The sequence below is a fragment of the Sus scrofa genome, chromosome 13 (genome assembly GCF_054392235.1).
Source record: "Sus scrofa isolate SSC_HxYL_T2T_F1_AM1 chromosome 13, Sscrofa_HxYL_maternal_Yorkshire_Landrace_v2.0, whole genome shotgun sequence".
In the NCBI taxonomy this organism is placed as follows: domain Eukaryota; kingdom Metazoa; phylum Chordata; class Mammalia; order Artiodactyla; family Suidae; genus Sus; species Sus scrofa.
In genome coordinates this window covers 152,063,426-152,081,908 of record NC_139395.1, presented here as the reverse complement: position 1 = coordinate 152,081,908, position 18,483 = coordinate 152,063,426, and the positions used below count along the sequence as shown (strand labels likewise).

The 18,483-nt window shown below is 47.8% G+C and overlaps 1 protein-coding gene across 3 annotated transcripts in view; it reads left to right on the top strand.

Annotated features, from left to right (window-relative positions):
* The window catches only part of PDIA5 (protein disulfide isomerase family A member 5), a 98,388-nt gene that overhangs the window by 75,042 nt on the left and 4,863 nt on the right, over positions 1 to 18,483 (top strand). For all 3 annotated transcript variants that reach the window (XM_003132633.6, XM_084991015.1, XM_084991014.1), the window contains 4 exons: positions 5,604 to 5,674; positions 6,186 to 6,346; positions 11,875 to 12,005; positions 16,135 to 16,205. In XM_003132633.6, the coding sequence (XP_003132681.4) occupies positions 5,604 to 5,674; positions 6,186 to 6,346; positions 11,875 to 12,005; positions 16,135 to 16,205 (434 nt within the window). The remainder of the gene's footprint in view (positions 1 to 5,603; positions 5,675 to 6,185; positions 6,347 to 11,874; positions 12,006 to 16,134; positions 16,206 to 18,483) is intronic.

Genomic DNA, 18,483 nt, shown 5'->3' with positions numbered 1-18,483 from the left:
GGCAAGTGCTCAGATGGAGGCAGGAAAGCTATTTCCATGTCTCTGTGGTTTCTCGATAGTGTGGAAAGTCTTTTTTTAGTAATATTACTGTGTGTCTCTCTGTCTTTCCTTCTTTTTAATTTTTGTCCAAATTCTTTGTTAGTTGAAATATAGTTGATTTATGCCTTATATAGTATTATATTAGTTTCAGGTATATAACACAGTGATTCATACTTGTCTAGATTATACTCCCTTTAAAGCTATTACAAAACAATAGATACATTTCCCTGTGTTATATCCTTGTTGCTCATTTATTTTATTCATAGTAGTTTGTATCTCTTCATCCCATACCCCTATCTTGCCTCTCCTCCCTTCCTTCTCCCCGCTGGTAACCACTGGTTTGTGCACTACATATGGGAGTCTGTTTCTGTTATATACATTCACTTGTTTTATATTTTAGATTCCATATATAAGGGATGACATAGAGTATTTTTCTCTGGCTCGTTTCACTAAGCATACTACCCTCTAGGTCCATCTACATTGTTACAAATGGCACAATGTTATTATTTTCTATGGCTGAATAATATACCATTGTATATATGTACTACATCTTTATCCATTCATCTGTTGATGGACACTTAGGTTGCTTCCATATCTTGGCAATTTTAAATAATGCAGCAGTGAACATTGAGGTGCATGTATCCTTTCTAATTAGTGTATTGTTTTGTTTTTTTGTTTTTAATATATACCTAGGAGTGGAATTTCTGGGTCATATGGTAGTTCTATTTTTAGTTTTTTGAGGGACCTTCATACCGTTTTCAGTGGTGGCTCCATCAATTTACATTCCCAAAAACACTGTAACAGGGTCCCCTTTTCTCCACATCCTCATCAACATTTTGTCATTTGTAGACTTTTGGGGGCCATTCTGAAAGATGTGAGGTGATAGCTCATTGTGGTTTTGATTTGCATTTCTCTGATGATTAGTGTTGTTAAGTACGTTTTCATGTGTCTGTTGACTGTGTATCTTCTTTGGGAAAAACATCTATGCAGGTCTTATGCCCATTTTAAAATCAGGTTCTTTATTTTTTTGCTTCTGAGTTGTATGAGCTGTTTATATATTTTGGATATTAGCCCCTTATCAGTCATATTATTTGCAAATATTGTATCCCATTCAGTAGGTTGTCTTTTTGTTTTGTCAGTGGTTTCCTTTGCTGTACCAATGTTTTTAAGTTCAATTAGGTCCCTTTTTTTTTTTTTTTTTTTTTTGTCTTTTTGCTATTTCTTGGGCCGCTCCCTCGGCATATGGAGGTTCCCAGGCTAGGGGTCTAATCGGAGCTGTAGCTACTGGCCTATGCCAGAGCCACAGCAACGTGGGATCCGAGCCGCATCTGCAACCTACACCACAGCTCACGGCAACGCCGGATCATTAACCCACTGAGCAAGGGCAGGGACCGAACCCGCAACCTCATGGTTCCTAGTCGGATTCGTTAACCACTGCGCCACGACGGGAACTCCGGTCCCTTTTTTTTAATTTTACTTTTGTTTCTTTTGTCTTGGGAGATAGATCCAAACAAATTTTGCTACAATTTATGTCAGTGTTTTGCATATGTTCTCTTCTAGCAGTTTTATGGTCTCAGGTATTACCTTTAGGTTTTGAGTCCATTCTGAGTTTATTTTTGTATATGGTATGAGAAAATGTTTTAATTTCAGTCTTTTACATTTAGCTATTCAGATTCACAGCACCACTTGAAGAGACTGCCTTTTCTTCACTGTATATTTTTGCCTCCTGTGTCATAGAGTAATTGGCCATAGGTGCATGGGTTTATTTCTGGGCTCTCTATTCTATTCCATAGATCTGTATGTCTGTTTTTGTGCCAGTACCGTGCTGTTTTGACTGTATAGCTTTGTAGTAAAGTCTGAAGTCAGGGAGGGTAATACCTCCAGCTTTGTTCTTTGTTCTCAAGATTGCCTTGGCATAAAATTCCACGTAAATTTTGCAATTATTCTAGTTCTGTGAAAAATATCATGGATATTTTGATAGGGATTAAATTAAGTCTGTATATTGCTTTGAGTAGTATGGCCATTTTAACAATATTAATTCTCCCAGTCCATAAATATGGGATATTTTTCCAGATTTTTTGTCTCGGCTTCAATTTCCTTCATCAGTGTTTTCAGAATATAAGCCTTTCACCTCCTTCATTAATTAAATTTTTTTTTTTTTCTTTTTGGCCATGCCTGCAGCATGTGGAAATTTCCAGGCTGGGGATTGAACCCTACCACACCTGCAACCATAGCCATGGTAGTGACAATGCCAAATCCTTAACCTGCTGAGCCACCTGGGGCTTTTTGATTTTTTCTTTTTTTTAAGCAGGATGGTTTTCTTGCGTTCTCTTTCTGATATTTCATTATTAGTGTACAGAAAACAACAGATTTCCATATATTTCACCTTATATCCTGCAACTTTACTGAATTCATTTATTCTAATAGTTTTTTGGTTGAGACTCTTGTGTTTTCTATATATAGTATCATGTTGTCTCCAAGTCGTAACAGTTTTACTTCCTTTCCACATGGGATACCTTTTATTTCTTTTTCTTGTCTGATTGCTCTTGCTGGGACTTCCAATCCTCTGTTTAATAGAAGTGGTGAGATGGGGTATCTTTATTTTGTTCCTGATTTTAGAGGAAAGGCTTTCAGCATTTCACCATTGAGTATGAGGTTGGCTGTGAGTTTGTCATAAATAGCCTTTATTATTTTGAGCTATCTCCCCTCTACACAACCTTTGATGAGAATTTTTATAATGAATGTTGAGTTTTGTGAAATGTATTTTCTGCATCTGTTGAGATGATCATGTGACTTTTATCCTTTTTGTTAATAAGTTTTATCATGTTGATTGATTTTTGGGTATTAAACCATCCTTGCCTCTCTGAAATAAATCCCATTTGATCATGGTATATGATTCTCTTTATATGTGGTTGAATTTGGTTTGCTCTAATACTTTGTAGAGGATGTTTACAGCTATATTAATCAGAGATATTGCTCTGTAATTTTCTTTTTTTGTAGTGGTGGTTTGGTATCAGGGTAATGGTGGCTTCATAGAATTTGGGAGCGTTCCATTCTCTTTGGTTTTTTGGAATAGTTTCAGAAGGGTAGGTATTAGGTCTTCTTTATATGTTTGGTAGAATTCCCTTGTAAAAACGTCTTTGAGTTCCCATTGTGGCTCAGTGGTTAATGAACCCGACTGGTATCCATGAGGACAGTTTTGATCCCTAGCCTTGCTCATTGGGTTAAGGATCCAGCATTGCTGTGAGCTATGGTGTAGGTCACAGACACCGCTCAGATCCTGCATTGCTGTGGCTGTGGCATAGGCCGTTAGCTGTAGCTCTGATTCGACCCCTAGCCCGAGAACCTCCATGTGCCATGGGTATGACCCTAAAAAGACAAATTAAAAAAAAAAGAAAAGATGTCTGTTTTTTTGTTTTGTTTTGTTTTGTTTTTTGACCATGCCTGGGGCATCCAGAAGTTCCCAGGCCACAGCTGAGCCACAGCAGTGACAACACCAAGTCCTTAACCATGAGGCCACTAAGTAATTCCTGATCCTGGACTTTTGTTTGCTGGAAGGTTTTTTTTTTTTTTTTTTAAACAAATTCAATTTTACTACTAGTGATTGATCTGTTCAGAATGCCTGTTTCTTCTTAATTCAGTCTTGGAAGTTTGAATATTTCTAAAAATTTGTCCATTTCTTCTGGGTTGTCCAGTTTGTTGGTTTATAACTATAGTATTCTCTTAGGATTTTTTATTTACATATGTATAGATGTGATAGCATTTGTTATCTTTTTTTTTTTTTTTTTTTTGCTTTTTAGGGTCACACCCACGGCCTATGGCATATGGAGGTTCCGAGGCTAGGGGTTGAATCTGCACCAGGACGGGAACCCCAGCAGTTCTTATTTCTCATCTTTCTTTCATTTCTTATTTATTAGGGTCCTCTTATTTTCTTGATGAGCCTGGCTAAAGATTTATCATTATATTTATCTTTTAAAGACCAGTGACTTTGGACTTTGCCTGTTTTCCTTTTTCTAATTCTTTTAGATGGTAGATTAGGTTGTTTATTTGAGATTTTTCTTCTTTCTTAAAGTAGACCTGTATCACTATAAACTTACCTCTTAGAACTGCTTTTGCTGCATCCCGTAGATTTTGGCAAGTTGTGTTTCCATTGTCATTTGTCTTGAAGTATTTTCTGATATCCTCTTTGATATCTTCATTGATCTGTTGACTTTTTTAGTAGCATGTTGCTTGGTCTCCACATGTCTTCCTTTCTTGCCTTTCCTTATCCCAGTCATCAGTAGTAGTGTTGTGGTGCTCTAAGCTCCCAAGCAGTAGCACAGCCCATGAGATGGTGGAATGTCCTTGCCATCCCCTTAGCCTCTTTTGTATGTGCCCCTCCTCCCCCCAGCCAGGTTTCCCTTTAGAGCTGTCTCTAGCCTGAGCTAATCTGGTCCTACTTACTTCACAGCCCCTTCAGTATAGATGCCAAAAAGTACTCTATCTACTAAAATGAAAGCACTTTACTAATGTCCTGTCATTACCTACATAAAAGTACTTGTTTCCTTTTTAACGTACCACATGTTATTGTTCATAACATATTACTGCTTTCAAGTGGTTGTAAGGAGAGGAGGGCAAAGCAGCTTTTTTGTTGTTGTTGTTTTTTGGGTTTTTTTTTTTTTTTTTTTGTCTTTTTAGGACTGCACCTGTGGCATATGGAGGTTCCCAGGCTGGGGTTGAATCGGAGCTGTAGCTACTGGCCTACACCACAGGTACAGCAACACCAGATCCAAGCCGTGTCTGCGACCTACACCACGGCTCACGGCAATGATGGATCCTTGACCTGCTGAGCGAGGCCAGGGATCGAACCCGCAACTTCGTGGTTCCTAGTCGGATTCGTTTCCGCTGCGCCATGACGGGAACTCCCAAGCAGTCTTTATCCCAAGAAAATACCATTCATTTGGAAATGACAAGTCAGATCTCTGTGCCTGTCATATCATACCTCCTCCCTTTTGGGGACAATTGAAACTTGATTTTTTTTTTCCACCCCCAAATGCTTGCATTTCATTTTTGAATTCTTATTCCCAGTTCAAGACCCAGACCCCCTTCTGCCCTGAAGATGATGGTGTGATAGCATGGTGCTGGGCAGCCCATGCTGCTGGTGACCATGACTTCCAGCCAGATTGCTTGGGTCTTCAGCCCAGCTCTGTGACCTGTGGCTATGTCTGCAGCCTTGGGCAGCCAATCCACCTTCTAGGTGCCTCAGTTTTCTCGCCTGTAAAATTGAGATAATGTAGTTCATACTGTCGTGAGAATATCAAGCCCTCAGAGCAGTGCCTGGCACACAGGGCCTATATGTGTATCACCCGTACTGTTAATGCAGTAATTTCTTTTTTGCTTCTGTCCCCACCCACCCACCCACCCCAGTGGATCAGACAAAAGATTTCTTTTCTCTGAGCTGCTGCTATTCTTTTCTCCTGGGTACCCCTGGGTCTGGGAGTAGGACCCAGCTGTCTTATGGAAGCAGCAGACATTGCTGGAGCCTCTGTGCCATAGAAATGGTTTCCCCTGATTTCTTCCCACAGGGTGTGGACACTGTAAGAAAATGAAGCCAGAGTTTGAGAATGCCGCAGAAGTCCTCCATGGAGAAGCAGACGTAAGCTCCCTTTCCTTAATCTCCCCTACTGGTCTCTCCTAGTCAATAATATAAATCATTACAAGGATTTCCAAATGCAAGCTCCGCAGCAGCTCTCCCGGTCCCTGGAGGCTTGCAGTCCTTCTCTGTCCATGAGTGGACATGTTTAGACAGGTGGGACCCCTACCAGGGACAGAGGGATGCAGAGAGACTGTGGGGGTCACGTTCCCACCCCTGTCCAGGTGACCTTTCCTCCAGGTCATGGCTCTCTTCTGTGGAACCCTGTCTATTGGGAATAGCCGCAGTCTGTGCACCCTGGTGGGTGGGGCAGATTGAAAGGCTTCATCTTAGCCCACAAATGAGAATGACGTTCATGCCACAGTCTAGTTGTTCCCGGGATCTGAGACATCCCCCCTTCCCCCCGTGAAGTCCCAGCAGGCCCAGGGCGGGTTGAGGGCTGGCGCTTGGGCTCCTCTGCTACCAGCACTGTATCTGAGGCTGTCGTGCATGGTTGGCCTCTCCCCTGTCCCAGAGCTCTGGTGTCCTTGCAGCTGTCGATGCCACCGTCCACAAGGCCCTGGCAGAAAGATTCCACATCTCCGAGTTTCCTACACTCAAGTATTTTAAGAATGGAGAGAAGTATGCAGTGCCCGCGCTCAGGACAAAGAAGAACTTTGTTGAGTGGATGCGGAAGTAAGTCGAATGGGCGTGATAGCACATCTTGCCCCTGGCTGTCGGCCCCTGGAAGTGACCTTGAGAGACTAAGAAAACCTTAGGAGCTGCTGACTTTGGCTCCGGGCCCGGCAGCCAAGGCGGATTGGGCCTCTCAATCCTGGACTCACCTCTGGTGTGCTGACTGTGGGTCCTCCTCACCCAGCCCCGCCACAGGTGGCCCTTCTGGGCGCAGTTTCATCAGCCCTAGGAAGCCGTGTGTTTCTTTATTTGGGACCCCTTTCCCCAGGGTCCTAGCCCCAGGTTTTACCATCTACACTAAGTTCCATTCCCTTCGACTTGTGTGGGTCTGGGCCTCCAGGCGTGTCCACAGGGCAGCCTGCGGTGGTTTGGGGTTAAGAATAAAGATTTGAAAAGCTCCCTCAGCCTGTGGGTGAGTGTGCTGGGGCTGCCACCATAAGTAACACAGACTGGGCGGCTTAACAGCAGAAGTTAATTTCTTCACAATTCTGGAGATCCCAAGTCTGAGGTGTCAGGAGGGTCACCTTTCTGAGGCCTCTCTCTGCACCCTCTTCTCTCTTTGTTTTCACATGGTCGCCCCTCTGTGTCTGTGCCCTTCTCTTTTAAAAGGACACCAGTGAGGTTGCATTAGGGTCCCCTAATGACTTCATTTTAACTTAATTACCTCTCTCAAGACCCTAACTCCAAATGCCATCACATTCTAGGGTCTTTGGCCTCAGGACTTCAACATAGAAATTTGGGGCGGGGGCCCCAAGTCAGCTCACAGCAGCCTGCAAGTGCAGAGAATCTGAGGAGCTTTGCAGTTCCTCCCCTGAGGGCTTTGAAACCTACAGGGCTTAGCATGTCCCCTTCTTGTGAGGGGGTCTAACGGGGCCACCACACAGATGCTTTCTCCTGTCTACCCCCTCCCCTGACACACACACACACACACATGTCCACACATAATTTGAATATTTGAGAATACGTCCTCATTTCAGCACTGGGCGGGGAGAGAAAGTGAGAAGACATACTCTAGCCTTTGTAGGGGCCCCTGGTACTTGGCATAATGATGCCCACTTGAGAACCAAGACTTTAGAGTCACAGGGTGACAAGAGAACTGGGCAAAATAGCAGCATCCAGATGGAGTTACTTTGTTTGGACATTGGTCCTCAAACTTAGATGTACATAGTGTAACCCTGTGTTGAGGTGTAGATTCCTGGCTCTTGTTCCTAAAGCTTTGATTCAGATGTGAATGAAACCCTCAGCCATGGGGCTTTGAGCAACACCAGCTGGTAGAATGGGAGCAGAGTTGCGTCCAGGTTCAGGAGAAGCCCCTGGCGAGAGGTGAGTGGGCTGGCGAGGTCCAGGTCTCAGCCCCTCCCACTTTTCCTGCTTATCACTGGGGGAGGATTCTAAGAGTAGCCAGGCTTTTATCTTAGGGACCTGAAAGGAGCAGGGGTTTAAGAGCGATGAGGCACTCCCCTCTTCAGGCTTCTGATGCAGAAGTCAGGTTGCTATTCACACCTGTCTTTCTGGCCTCACTCTGGTGCCAGGGCTGGTTCACTGGGGAAAACTGAACAAGGTGGAGATTTGGGCAAGGTCCCTGGTGCTTGCACTGTGGTTAGAGAGCCAGGGGAATCAAGAGCACTCATTGTTGCTAATCCCCAGCCCAGGAGCCTGGACAGAAATAGCAAGTGCAGAGGGTCTCTGTCCTTCCTTCCATAGTCACCACTGCTGAGCTCCTGAAAAGCCCTAGGATAAGAGCGTGGACTTTGGAATCTGAGAGCCCTGCATTCAGATCATGACCCCAAGCCATTTACTTGACTCTGTGAAAGCCCAGTTTCCCATCCATAAAGTGGAGACAATACTTTTCCCATAGACTTGTCTGCAGAATTAAATTGGATTATTGTGCTTTACCACAGTTCATGGTGTGTGGAAATACTCAAAGAAAAGAAGCTGTGTTTATTATTGATTTCCAGCTCTCATGTGAAGCTATAACTGACAGTACCACCACCTAAGTGCTAATACCTTCCCAGCCTCTGCAGAAGGCTTTTGTAGCTGTGACCCCATTCCATCCTCAAATCCTACCAAGGCCAGAGTTTTTATTCCAGTTTCCTGGATGAAGAAACATAGATTCAGGAGTTCCCATCGTGGCTTAGTGGTTAACGAAGCTAACTGGCATCCATAAGGATGCAGGTTCAATCCCTGGCCTCGCTCAGTGGGTTAAGAATCCGGCATTGCCATGAGCTGTGGTGTAGGTCGCAGATGTGGCTTGGATCCTGCGTTGCTGTGGCTGTGGCATAGCCCAGCAGCTACAGCTCAGATTGGACCCCTAACTTGGGAACCACCATATGCCCGAAAAAAGGGCATTAAAAAAAAAAGAAAAGAAAAGAAACTTAGATTCAGAGAGGTGAAGGGCCTTGCCCGGGAAAAGAAAAGAGGGACTCTTGGGGGAGCCTGGCAGGATCCTTCAGGCAGAGCAGAAACAGCAGATGCCCTGAGATGGAGAGATGAGGTCACCAGCAGCAGAGTGAGCAGTCGGTATCGGATGAGGCTGATGGCACTTTCAGGCTTATGCACAGTGGCCGTGCTGTGGGGGATGGAGATGGGCCCACCAGCAGGCCAGCCTGGGAGGCACAATTCAGGGATAGGGCAAAACAGAATGTTGGTGGGCAGTGTCAGCCACAGAGCCAGGGTGTTGGACAGGGGACCTGGAGGGCAAAGAAGGAGGGGAGACAGAAGCCTGGGTGAAGCCAGTCTTGGTCACAACAGCAGGGGTGCCATTCACCAAAATGAAGATGTTGGAGAGGAAAGCTGATTTGGGAGATATGGAGGAGCGGGGCGCGTTCTAAGTCTTGTGGCGATTGGGGTGCCGGCGGGGGTGGGGGGAACCTCCAGGTGGAAGTAGCTGAAAGTAGGGGGCTTAGATGCGAGGTCAGGGCTCGAGTTGTCCTCAGCCGAGGGGATTATGGAAGCCACATAGATGGATGAGATCTTTTGAGGATTTGCAGGGGCACAGAGATGGAGCCAGAAGAGAGAGGGCTGTCAGAAAGGCGAGGGAGGGTCTCTGCTGGCACGCAGTAGGAGGGCTTCTGGAAGGTGAGAGTGGTCGTGGGGTGGATGGTGCGGCACCCACTGGGCGCGAAGCCCGAGGCCCAGCTGTCAGAAGCCAGGGGCCACCGGGGGGGTGAAGGAGAGAAAGCAGGGGTGGTACGAACCACTGGGTATGGACCACCCCCCAGACACTCTTCTCAGAGAAGGGAGAGAAGTGTGGTTGTAGGAAGGGGTGCAAGGGCAGCAGCGACTTTTAAAAGACCCTGGAGATCTGCATTATTGTGGCACAGAGTGGAGGGAACCAGTGGACAGAAAGACTGAAAAATTATAAACCCTTATCAAATGCCTGTTGTTTATTAGAGCAGATGGGCTCTTAGCGACTATTAGTTGCTGGACCAACCACGTGCTTTACCTACTGTCTCTTCTCTTCATAAGGATCCCAGGAAGTTGGTATCATTGTACTCGTTTAACAGAAAAGAAAATGGAAGCTCAGAGGGGTTTGGTAACTTAGCTGAGGTCACACAGCTGGTCAGTTATCTGGCTTTGACCCCACACCAACCGAACTCCTTAGCCCACACTCTCTCCATCGGGACAAAGGCTCAGGAGCAGAAGATAACGGAGGTTGCCTCAGGGTCCCAGAGGAGACAGGAAGGAGCAGGAGGGGAGCCCAAGTGCCGGGGTTTCTATCCACGGCCAGGAGACAGCAGAACACACCTAGAGAGGAAAGGGGCTCAGGTCTTCCACACCTTCATAAATCGGCTTTGTTATTGTTGTCGTCCACACCTGCAGCATGTGGAAGTTCCCGGGCTAGGGATCGAACCCAGGCTGCAGCACCACAGTTGCAGCAACACCAGATCCATAACCTGCTGACCACGAGGGAACTTCAACAAGATGGCTTCTTAATAAGCTCCTTACAGGGAATCTTTGCTGATAGTTCAGATTTCTTCATGTTTAAACTGAGATTTTTATTTTGTTTTATTTTATTTTTAAATGGTTTTTATTTTTTTCCATTATAGCTGGTTTACAGTGTTCTGTCAATTTTCTACTGTACAGCAAGGTGACCCAGTTCACACATACATCTATACATTGTTTTTTCTCACATTATGAGGCTCCATCATAAGTGACTAGATATAGTTCCCAGTGCTATACAGCAGGATCTCATTGCTTATCCATTTCAAAGGCAATAGTTTGCATCTATTAACTCCAAATTCCTCGTCCATCCCACTCCCTCCCCCTCCCCCTTGGTAGCCACAAGTCTATTCTCCAAGTCCATGAGTTCCTTTTTAAAGCGAGATTTTAAATTCAGTTTTAAGGAAACCAAAAAGAAGACAAAAAGACAACTTACAGAATGGGAGAAAATAGTTTCAAACGATGCAGTGGACAAGGGCTTAATCTCTAGAATATACAAGCAACTTATACAACTCAACAGTAAAAAAGCCAACCACACAATGGATAAATGGGCAAAAGATCTGAATAGACCATTCTCCAAGGAAGATATACAGATGGCCAACAAACACATGAAAAAATGCTCAACATCCCTGATTATTGGAGAAATGCAAATCAAAACTACCATGAGTTACCACCTCACACCAGTCAGAATGGCCATCATTAATAAGTCCACAAATAACAAGTACTGGAGAGGGTGTGGAGAAAAGGGAACCCTCCTGCACTGTTGGTGGGAATGTAAGCTGGTACAGCCACTATGGAGAACAGTATGGAGGTACCTTAGAAATCTATACATAGAACTACCATATGACCCAGCAATCCCACTCTTGGGCATATATCCAGACCAAACTTTCCTTAAAAAAGACACATGCACCCACATGTTCATTGCAGCATTATCCACAATAGCCAAGACATGGAAACAACCCAAACGTCTGTCGACAGATGATTGGATTAGGAAGATGTGGTATATATACACAATGGAATATTACTCAGCCATAAAAAAGAATGACATAATGCCATTTGCAGCAACATGGATGGAACTAGAGACTCTCATACTGAGTGAAGTAAGTCAGAAAGACAAAGACAAATACCATATGATATCACTTATAACTGGAGTCTAATATACAGCACAAATGAACATCTCCTCAGAAAAGAAAATCATGGACTTGGAAAATAGACTTGTGGCTGCCTGGGGGGAGAGGGAGGGAGTGGGAGGGATCGGGAGTTTGGGGTTAACGGATGCAAACTATTGCTCTTGGAATAGATTTGCAATGAGATCCTGCTGAGTAGCATTGAGAACTATGTCTAGATATTTACATTGCAACACAACAATGGGAGGAAAAAGTATGTATACATGTATGTATTACTTGGTCCCCATGCTGTACAGCGGAAAATTAAAAAAAAAAAAAAACAACGGTTTTAGAAAGGATGCAAAGGGATTTTTTTCTCGAGCGCGCTCCTGAGTGATTGGGGATGAGGGGCGGTGGAAGCACCTGCCTGTGCATGAGCTTCTCCTAATGACCATGCCCCCTCCAACCTGATTCCTGCAGCCCCGAGGCCCCTCCACCCCCAGACCCCACCTGGGAAGAGCAGCAGACCAGCGTGTTGCATCTGTCTGGGGACAACTTCCGGGAGACCCTGAAGAGGAAGAAGCACACCTTGGTCATGTTCTATGCCCCTTGTAAGTAGCTGGGCCGCTGGCCAAGGGGTGAGGCAGAGGGATGGGCCCGTTCGAACCAAGATGCTCCCCCCAGGGCCCAGGGCAGCTGCCTGCAGGCAACTCTGGGCCGTCTGTGCTGTGAGCAGAGCTCTTGGTTTCATTCTAGGCTGAGGTCCTTCAAAATCTAGGGCCAGCCGTCAACTCTATCAGGTTCTATCCTCACATCAGTCCGAAAGCCCCCTGCTTCTGTCTGTGGCAGGGGCCTGCCTTGTAACTATTCAGTCTCCTCGTGTCCCTGGAATCTTCCTGGCTGCTTGCCTCCCACCTGACTGCATCCTTCCACCCCTCGGCTCCCTCCATCCCTCCAGGCACTGACTTGATCTTGGAACCTTGGAACTCAGCACCTGGAAATCCAGCCAGCCCCGTTAGCCCTCTGCTTCCCTTGTCGTCTGAGCACCCCCAGCCCAGCCTCCTTTCCCTGACCTTCCCAAGTGGCTCAGAAGCCATGGGCTTCACGCTGTGGTAAAAGTACAGTCATGTTAGATCAGCATCCCGCTGCCCCCACCGCCCTGTTTTAATCAGAGCTTAAGTCAGGGAGTTTATGATCTTGGGTTTTGTGTCTTCCCATTTCAAAGTTGTTCATTGGTGCATAAGAATAGGCTCTTGAATTTCTCACTCTCCTGTAGCCTCTCTCTCCACCCTTTACCGCCCCCAACAGCCTTCACTCCCCGCCCCCGCCCCCCGCGCCTCCAGGTTCCAGCTTAGCCTAATAGAGTGGGGATAACAAAGCTGCACTCCACAGAGAAGCAGGCAGCTCAACCTGGTCCTTACCCTCCAGTGTCAGTAATTCGTAAAGTCTCTTCCGTGCCCTCACTGTCTGGGCAGGTGGCCTCCTGGCCCCACTGTCCCCCAGCCTCAGACCCCATCCTCAGGCAGCTGACACTTCCCTCTGGTTTGGCCTTTTCTTCTGCAAGTGGGCTTACACTCTTTCAGTTCCATATAGAGTTTCTCTCTGTCCTTAGAGTAAGCCTGGAAGACTGAGCGGACTTTAAGAAGTTGGCTTCCTTCTGGTCAGAGTTAGGGGTAAGAATTTGAGACCCACAAGATGTGTGACTTGCCCAAGGCCTGGCACCAAGTTAGTGACAGAGCTCTTCCTGCAGCCTGGGTGGGTGCTTTTATTTTGTCACCATCCTGATTCAGAGGGTAAGAACTTTCCCCGCAGCGGTGACAACCTGGCCAGAGAAGAGTCCTCGGCCAGCCAGTTGATACACATGACGAAGTCCAGACTAAATGTTTTCCCCAGAAATGGTCCCCCCTCCCCTCTGACCTCAGTGGGGACTCCTACCAGGGTGCCACCGACCTCCCTCAAATAACTGCTGTGTGCTGGAGCGGTGTTTGGAGCCCAGGACATGAGAGGAGGAGGCCTGGGAGACCCTCAAGGGCCTCGTGGTCTGATCTGATGAGACATAACTCAGTCCACACGGGGCCCATCGCTGAGCAACTCAGCTTCTGGCAGATGGCTTGGTGCCTGGTGTCTGCCACCTCCCTTCCCGCCCTTTCCTGTCCTGAATTCTGCTCCGAGCTCCTGAGACTGGACAGGGGCGCGGAGAAGGACAACTCACTAGAGACAAAAAGGTCTGCAAATTTCCTCAATGATAAAAATTATATAGCCTTGTTTATAATATATATAGTATATAATGTATACATATATATATACACACACACACATATATAAAGATTCGAAATACTACAGAAAGGTCACACACCTGATACAAGTAGGTATAAAGTGAAAAGCAAATGCCAGCCCCCATTTCTCTCCCTTCCCACATCCCGCCTCCCCCTGCATTTCATCTCTCTCACATCCCACCTCCCCAGATCCTACACAGCTCTTCCTCCTGCTGTTTCATTGTTCTCTCCTATTCCAACCCCCCACCCCCACCCTACCCCTTTGCTCTGGGTCCGGTCATGGTGACTGCCCTTCTTAGGCCAGCTTGCTGAGTCTCTAGAATTGGAATTTTCTGTCCTGTCCTTGGTCTTTGTTCCGCTTTCCCCACTCTGGGAGGCTGCTTTGGTTTCCCGCTGCACAGAGGTGGTGCCTTTTTAAAGAGTCCAAATTAAAAAATCATGCCTCTTCTGCCCCCCTGACCGCCCTGGGAAACATCTTCATGCCCTTTCCAAAGCAGCCTCCCCTCTAGTTATTCATCTGCCATGCTCTTTCTTTTGGATAATGAGGAAATGAGATGCACCAGAAAGCCATTAATCTGAGACCTAGATGCTTTAAACTGATGGTAGCAGGACTTTGCACTAGGCCAGCAGTGACCTTTATGCTTTCAGGAAATAGAGAGGTTAGAAAGGAGAAATTAGCAGTGATACCAGACTTGGGGGAAGGAGGTAGCTTATTTCTGGCCAGCCTGATGTCTTTATGGGCATGTATGTGCCATTCACCGGGGCCTTCTGGGTGCCTCAGGGTATACTTTCACGAGTGTCTCAACCAGCGCACTGGGTTCTTTGAACATTTTAAGAGCTATATACTGTCATTCCTTTACTGTGGTATTTTTATGAATTTGAGACATTCTTCCCTCTGTTCGGTCAAATCAGTAAAGTATTCTTGTAGTTGTCATTAGCGTCTGCATGAGTTAGGCTGTGCTGAGGTACCTTGTCTCAGTTCTGGTGTAAGCTGTAACCAGCCCAGCCCTCTCCTCTTCTCCTGTGATGAATGCTGGGAAAATCCCCCTAAGCCGCCTCCTCATCACTGTCCGTGCTGCTTTGCGGCCAGCTGGCCACTCCGCCAGCCAGGCCATATGGGTGGTCCTGCCCATCTCAGGAACTGGTTCGAGTGCTAAATTCAGATTAGAGTTGTAGCTTAGCCTTAATTTGGTTTCACAGAACCCTTTGAAATGCCAGTCATTATTATCTTATTTTAAAAAGAGAGGGAGCAGATGAGACAAGCTGTCTCTGTTCTCTGCCTTGGCTTCTCCACGGCCGTTTGTCGGAAGTTGGCTGGAGCCAGGTCTCCCCATGGGGCATCTGGCCTCTCCCACCTGTGTTTTGATCAGAATTAATTGCCTCAGTCAGGGAAATTCTTCCCTCAAAGCAGTTCTGCTCTCTTGGAAGTAGTGTTCCGTGTCTAGAGAGTGGTTGAGAGAGGTGGGCTTAGGTTTTGATTGGCCAGCGCTCAGGGAAGGACCAGGAAAGTGGTTCTGGACCAGAGCGACCTGCAGCTTCCTGGGCCTCCTCCTCAGTGGATGCTGCCCCGCCCTTGCCAGGACAGGAGGAGAAAGTGGCCCCATGCCTGGGACACTGTCATCAGAGCTGCATGGCTTCAGGGCGGCCCACACACGCTGTCCTATCCAGGGCCTCCTGAGTTACAGGTCCTCATTCCCAGGTGGGCAACCCAGAGCCTGAGAAGCCAGCAGGGGCTCCCGGTGACTCATCCTCCTCTTAGCCTGACCTCGAATCTCCCATTCCTGGATCCAGGGTTTGGGTGGATCGTAGAGCAGAGGGTAGAAGGACAGCAGGAGGACCAGAGGCCTGGTTTAGCTGCTGGCTCTGGGATAGCCAGCTCCGGGAATGCAGGAATTGGCAGCAAGGTATGAGCAGAGGGGATCGGTTAGAGTGGCTGCTCCCAGGCCCCTACTTTCCTAGTCCCACCTTCTGAGTCATGAAGTGCAGAGATTTGCCGTCGTCACAGGGCTTTGTAACAGGCTCGGAGAATCCTGAGCACTGTCCTCCTTTTCTAATCTCAGGCTCCTTCTACACCCTGGATCAGGCTCTTCCCATCCCTGAGGGCAGCCCTCTGTCCAAGGAGTTTATAGAGCAAGACTGCAGTGTCCCTCTCCCCGACCCCCAGGCTTGTGGGTGGGGGTGTGACGGGAGGTTGTGGGGTGGAAGGTCCCCGGCAGGAGTGCACCTGATGCGGACACAGGCCCCCTGCAGAGCCCTTGTGCCTGCAGCAGACACACGGCAATGGCCTGATCGGTGGGGTTAATCCATGAGCCCTGACGGTGGGGTGTGCCGGGGGCGGGAGGCGGATGAAAGGCCAAGTCTGCCGGGTGGAAACTCCTTGAAAGCCTCTCTAGGGGCTCTTCTCCAGGGCTGGCTCCAAAGCCTCCCCCACGTATGTAACACTCTCTCCTCCCCTCACATTCAGGGTGCCCACACTGCAAGAAGGTCATTCCACACTTTACTGCCACTGCTGATGTCTTCAAAGATGACCGAAAGGTAAGGATACCCCCCAACCCCGCTTCATCTCTTGTCCCGCCCCCAACTTGGCCTGGCCACCAGTGCCCTTCATAGGTTCTGTCGAGACCTGGGATTCCTGGGAACCAGGGCATTGTTTTCACGAGACAGAATAGTGCAGGCTGCATTTATGCCGGAAGAATTAACTAAAAGGGATACACTGACCCATTACAGCCCTTCCTTGGAGGAGGGGGTGGTAAGGAGGTCATTCGTTTATATTTTTTTTAGTGTTCAAATCTTTCTATGGTAGGATTTGTAGTCATGCATTACTTGCATAATTAAAAGGAAAATTAAAAAAATCCAACAAAAGTCAGCTGGAGGCAGCCAAGGTGGAGGAGAGCAAGGCCATGTGTGCAGAGACTCCTCCCGCCTGAGTGAAAGGCTCCTGCAGCTGCCGACTGATGAAGCATAAAATTAACAAGCTAGAGCTGCGGACTGGATTAGAGCGTGGGGAGGGGGCCACAGGCACAGCCCCCAAGGCAACTTAGCAGCTGGAGCAGACTCCAAGGCTGAGGGCAAGTCTGGCAGACAGAAGACCTTGATCTCAGGCTGGTGCATCTTGGCCGCTGCTAAACTATGCGACCTGGAAGGAATCATATCAACTCTCTAGACCTTGAGTTCCCCTCTTCTTAAGTCAGGGTGTTTGAAGTTCCCGTTGTGGCGCAGCAGTTAACGAACCCAACTAGTATCTATGAGGATGCAGGTTCCATCCCTGGCCTCACTCAGTGCGTTAAGGATCTGGCGTTGCCGTGAGCTGTGGTGTAGGTTGCAGACGCGGCTCGGATCTGGCATTGCTGTGGCTGTGGTATAGGCAGGCAGCTGTAGCTCTGATTCGACCCCTAGCCTGGGAAACTCCATATGCCACAGGTGTGGCCCTAAAAAAAAATAAAATAAAGTTGGGGTGCTGGTCTAAATGGTCTCAAAGGGAGTTGGCGCAGTGGTTAACGAATCCGACTAGGAGCCATGAGGTTGCGGGTTCGATCCCTGCCCTTGCTTGGTGGGTTAACAATCCAGCGTTGCCGTGAGCTGCGGTGTGGGTTGCAGACGCGGCTTGGATCCCGAGTTGCTGTGGCTCTGGCGTAGGCCAGCGGCTATAGCTCCGTAGCCTGGGAACCTCCATATGTCGTGGGAGCGGCCCAAGAAATAGCAAAAAGACAATAAATAAATAAATAAATAAATAAATAAATAAATAAATGGTCTCAAAGACCCTTTCCAGCCTGGGGTTCCATTGTAGGAACTTTCCCCCAAAAGGCCCCAGAATCGCACTCACACGTACACACAGACCCAAGTCCCGCTCATCTCTGCCTCGCTGCCTTATTTTCCCGGGCAGAACCAGGCGCAGCCAGGTAGACGGGGTTCAGATGCAGATGTCCCCTTGCATCAGCCCTACACAGTGGCAGTGAAGGGATGATGAGAGCTGTCCAGAGACAGTCAGGGGAAGCTGGACTAGGGCACAGGCACATGTGTGGGGACTCAGACTCTGAGCCCCTCCCCTGAACTCGCCAAGTGCCCATGTCACCCACAAGCCCTGCCTATGCCCTTGAGGCACCCTTCACCACCAGTAGGGGCTATAAGGACCAGAAACATTTTTCTCCTCTGCCTGCCTGCATTGAGAGGGGCATGGCAAGAAGGGCCTCCCTCCTGTCTTCTGTCTCCCTCACCACTCCACCCACTTCTGCCACTGGGGGCCTTGGCAGGGTGGCTTCTCCCACTCTGGGAGGTCCAACACCTCCCAGGCTGCCAGTCCCCACCTGCAGGGCTCCCCCATCATCTGGGCATTGATTGATTTGGAGATGCTTTACTCCCTGGGGCCAGTTCTAGACTGGCAGTCACTCCCATCATTCTTTACCCAGAATACCCCCTGTTCTGAACACACAGACAGGTGATAGGCATGGGGGTTCCCTGCCCCCCTGGCTGCTCAGGTTTCCATGCTCAGGTCAGCAAAGGGGTCAATCCCAACAAGATCAAGCTGGCTGTGCCCACAGTGGGCAGCCAAGGGCCAGTCCTTCTCTTCTCATTTCCATGATGACTCATCCTTCTCTGAAACACTGATATGCCTTTGCTTAATTGTTTTAACTTGGGCCAGTAATGGGCTGACCTTTTCCTAGAGTTCTTCCCTCTGTCTCCAGCTTCCTTCATTCAAAGCCAGGCATCACCCGCAGTCGTTTTCAGGAACACACCTATTTTCTCTTTCCCAGGCAGCTGGCAGGCCTGGGGCTCCTAGAGGTAGCTCTCAGCAGCAGCAGGAAAGCGTTCTGTC